This window comes from Octopus bimaculoides, chromosome 15, assembly GCF_001194135.2.
Source record: "Octopus bimaculoides isolate UCB-OBI-ISO-001 chromosome 15, ASM119413v2, whole genome shotgun sequence".
Classification (NCBI taxonomy): Eukaryota; Metazoa; Mollusca; class Cephalopoda; order Octopoda; family Octopodidae; genus Octopus; species Octopus bimaculoides.
Genome location: NC_068995.1, coordinates 40,027,771 through 40,031,869, shown reverse-complemented (window position 1 = coordinate 40,031,869; position 4,099 = coordinate 40,027,771). Strand labels below are relative to the sequence as shown.

Here is a 4,099-nt window from a genome sequence, read left to right as displayed (position 1 = left end):
CACACACACACACACACACACACACACACACGCACATATAGGACGGGATTCTTTCAGTTTCTGTCTACAAAATCCACACTCCAAGGATTTGGTGGGCTTGAGGCTATGGTAGATGACACTTGCCCATGGTGTCACGCAGTGGCACTGAATCCGAAGCCATACCACACAGCTACGCCTGCGCATAGGTATAGTAGCAAATACTGTACTGCGACCAATGTGAACAACGTGTCCATACGAGATATTCGCGGACAATTGTTTTCATTTTTATGCTAAGTTATAGCGCACACACACACGAGCACGCACGCACGCACACATACACAAGCACGCGAGTACACACACACAAGCACGCACGCGGGCACACACACACATACACACAGTCAGAAACACACACGTATGATATACATATCACCGAGCGATCATGTGAGTGAGTTCGTCATGTATTGATCCGAGGGCCGGATAATTGTATAATTGAGTAAGATTATACTGGACAATTTTTGATTCATTTTTCTACTTTATGAGATTTTTTTTTTTTACTGATTCTAAGTGGGGTTTTTTTTTGTGTGTGTGCTAATTTCAAGTCTGTAATCTAGACATAATGAGATAATTTAAGATATTGAGATAATTTGACATACAGATATACATATCCTACTTACAAAGAATTGACAACTGTGCCTATTCAGATCTGATCATGGCTACTTCCGGTAAAACATAGATGTGTGAATAATCCTAATGGCTACTGGTATGTCTATGGCTCCTCCACACTTATTCGTCAAAGGTGCAATATCACATTGTCTCTGAGACGGACTTATAAAGCCTATTTTGGAATACCTCTAGACAACCAAGACAAAAAATGGATTCCTCATGTTGTGTGTCATAACGTGAGGAAATATCTCGAGACTGGACAAAAGGAAAATAAAAGGGCCTGCAGTCTGGAGTTCCTATGGTTTGGCAAGTGCCCAGGGACCACGCAAGTGACTGTTGTTATTTTTTTATGGTCAAAACAAAAAGCATTGGCAAGAAAAATAAGCGTAAAGTATCATCTCCCAATATTCTTTCAGCAATTATGCACTCTGAGACACTTCCGATTCCAATTGTTCTTGGGTTTACCGCTTCCGAAGACGAAGCTAGCAAACAAGTGTACGAGGATGATAACGAAAATCAAGAAATTACTTCAGAATTCCAATACTCCCTCTTATGATACCGAAAAATAAACTCCTGAACAATTTAACCAAACAGAACTGAATGATTTAGTGCGTGATTTAGGACTCTCCAAGACTGCAGTTGAATTTCTAGAGTCAGGGCTGTAAAAAAAAAAAAAAAAATCTTGATCAAAATGCAAAGTTCCTTATTTTCGGAAACGAGACCAGATTTTTGTGTCATTTTATTTTCACAAGAAAAGCACCTCGTTTACTACCACGACATTCACGGTCTTCTCCAAGAATTAGGAATCCCCTCGTACTCTTTAACTGACTGGCGACTATTTCTAGATAGTTCTAATTGCTGTCTTAAGTGTGCTCGCCAACACAGTGGCAATGTCCCAGTTCGTCACTCAGTGTGTTTGCATGATTACAATGACATAAAAATGGTTATTGGCTAACTAAAATATAATGAGCACAACTGGACCATTTGTGTAGATTTGAAAATGGTAAATTTCCTCCTTGGCCAATAGAAAGGTTTCACAAAGTATCCTTGCCATCTCTGCATGTAGGACAACCGACCTCGTTAGAAACACTGCATTCAGAAGAAATGGCCCATTTGTGAAACTCTAAAAGCAGTCATACCGAATATTGTGAATGATCCAACTGTCAGCGGAGAAAAAGTTATTTTCCCATCACTCCATATAAAACTGGGCTTGATGAAGCAATTCACTAAGGCATTGGATACTGTTGGTGAATGTTTTCAACATATAATCTCTTCATTTCCTGGTTTGAAATTCGAGGTTAAAGCTGGTGTGTTTGACGGACCTCAGATTCGTCCCCTTGCACGTGATGAGGAATTTGTTGGAAAGCTGAACGGCAAGGAAGGAGCAGCATAGAAGTCATTTGGAGCAGTCATAAAAAATTTTCATGGAAATAGAAAAGCAGATGACTATGAAATTCTTGTTTATAATATGCTGTCGTCTTTCCATGATCTTGGGTGAAACTTTGGAGATATAAATGTTGTATAAGGAGAGCGCTACCACTAAGACCTCAGGACCAGGGAAGAGCGTTATCAAGGGCGATGGGACAAGAACATGATGGTAGATTACTGCTGGAGCATTAAACGAGATTTCCACGAGAAAGTCTACAAACGCAAGAGCTCCAAGAGCAAATTCTTACCTGAATAAGACCTATTTGTGTATTATCTTCCGTCCTAATCAGTTTCTGAACAATTTACATCTACCATTTGTATATAGTATATATTTTCAACTGAAAAGCAGTTGGCAGAAAAAAACTGGTACATGGTAACATTTATTTTACTCAGCATTCGAATAAGAAATATTATTTTTGTGGTGTGCTAATTCGTATCTACGAATAAAGTTAAAATCTCAGTTCATAAATATTTGTTCTTTTCCATCTAGTTTGAAGATAGTATTACTAGAAAATTATCAGATGGATTACATCATATCTGGAGAAATATTGGAAATTTGGAAATTATCAAAAAAATTTTATTGCAAAAAATCTAGAGCTTACAGAGAAAAACTAACTTCATATCCGAATGCAGCATACTCGAAGTAGGTAATGCTAGTTGTTGGCATCAGCGCAACAAGAATTTTGTTGGCCAGTGTTATTAAATGAGCTATTATGAAATATATGAATGTTTAAAGTATGTTCGAAAGTACGTGGTTCAATGTGTTTGTATTTGTTAATGCAATGTGTGTGTATGTGTGTTGTTGCGTGAGCTTGTGTCTGTGTGTGCTTGTATGCATGTGTATATGTGAGCGCTTTGTGTGCATGTGTGTATAAGTAAACTATTAAGAAGTTCTTGTTTGATTTTATTTCCAGATTATACTCAGACTACTTGTTTGTAAAAAGGAAAAATTTGTCAGTAGAAGATTTCGATAAAGGAGTCAAGTATTCTTGGAATGAGCTTCAGAAATGCACGGAAAAGCTCGATATCCGACTTTGCTTATTTGATAAATCTCTGCATATGAAGACAACGGTAAGTAAAGTTGCTATAGAGATCAATAATGTGACTGTGCATCGATTTGCTGATTGCCATCAATATTTCAGCAATAACGGCGAGTATTATCTTCGACTGATGAATTCATCATAAGATAGAAACAGTAATATTTCTCTCTCGTATTTGTCGGCGCACCTGTCGGTTTACCCATCCCCTACTGCATTGCAACTACCCAACATACATTCTACACTAAGTACCCAACTCCACACACTGAGTCACTTAAATCAACAGACAAGTTGGAGTTCATCAGTTTTAAGTGTCCCTGAGAACACACGTAGCTTTATTCTTTGCACACCAAACACAACTAGGCTAGTGGGAAACTGAAATAATCCTTCTAGACATGTCCCTCTGCATCTGAAACACAACGAAGCCTCAGTACTCCAATCTCTTCAAAACATAGAACAAGACCTATAACGTTTCGAGAAGTACGTCCATCCCATAAAACTGGATGGTCTGTATTCAACATCCATCACTTGAAAGACCATTATATGAACAGCAAGAGATGGCTTAGTCTTGCTTAGACACCAAACTTTCCCGCGCCCTAAACTGTATATTTTGGGTTCTTTTCCAAAGAAATCGCCACGAACTTTGCAGAAACCTCTTTTTCTCCGGTAGCAAATAATCTTTTCTACTCTAGGCACAGGGCCCGATATTTTGGGGGAGGGAACCGATCGATTAGATCGACCCCAGTACGCTACTGGTACTTGATTTATCAACCTCGAAAGGATGAAAGGCAAAGTCGACCTCGACGGAATTTGAACTCAGAACGCAAAGACAGACGAAATACCGCTAAGCATTTCGCCCGGCGTGCTAGCGTTTCTTATTTCTTTACTGCTCACAAGGGGCTGCACACAGAGGGGACAAACAAAGACAGACAAACGGATTAAGTCGATTAGATCGACCCCAGTGCGTCACTAACTGGTACTTATTTAATCGA

The 4,099-nt window shown here is 39.0% G+C and overlaps 1 protein-coding gene and 1 long non-coding RNA gene across 3 annotated transcripts in view; one reads left to right on the top strand and one right to left on the bottom strand.

Moving 5' to 3' along the window:
* The window catches only part of LOC106873514 (carbohydrate sulfotransferase 15), a 29,448-nt gene extending 25,362 nt beyond the window's left edge, over positions 1 to 4,086 (top strand). The window contains exon 4 of one of the 2 annotated variants that reach the window (XM_052973287.1): positions 2,985 to 4,086. In XM_052973287.1, coding sequence (XP_052829247.1) covers positions 2,985 to 3,255 — 271 coding nt within the window. In that variant the 3' untranslated portion in view covers positions 3,256 to 4,086. The remainder of the gene's footprint in view (positions 1 to 2,984) is intronic. The other variant, XM_014920899.2, reaches the window with a different exon arrangement.
* The window catches only part of LOC106873515 (uncharacterized), a 94,726-nt gene that overhangs the window by 40,008 nt on the left and 50,619 nt on the right, over positions 1 to 4,099 (bottom strand). The window lies entirely within an intron of this gene.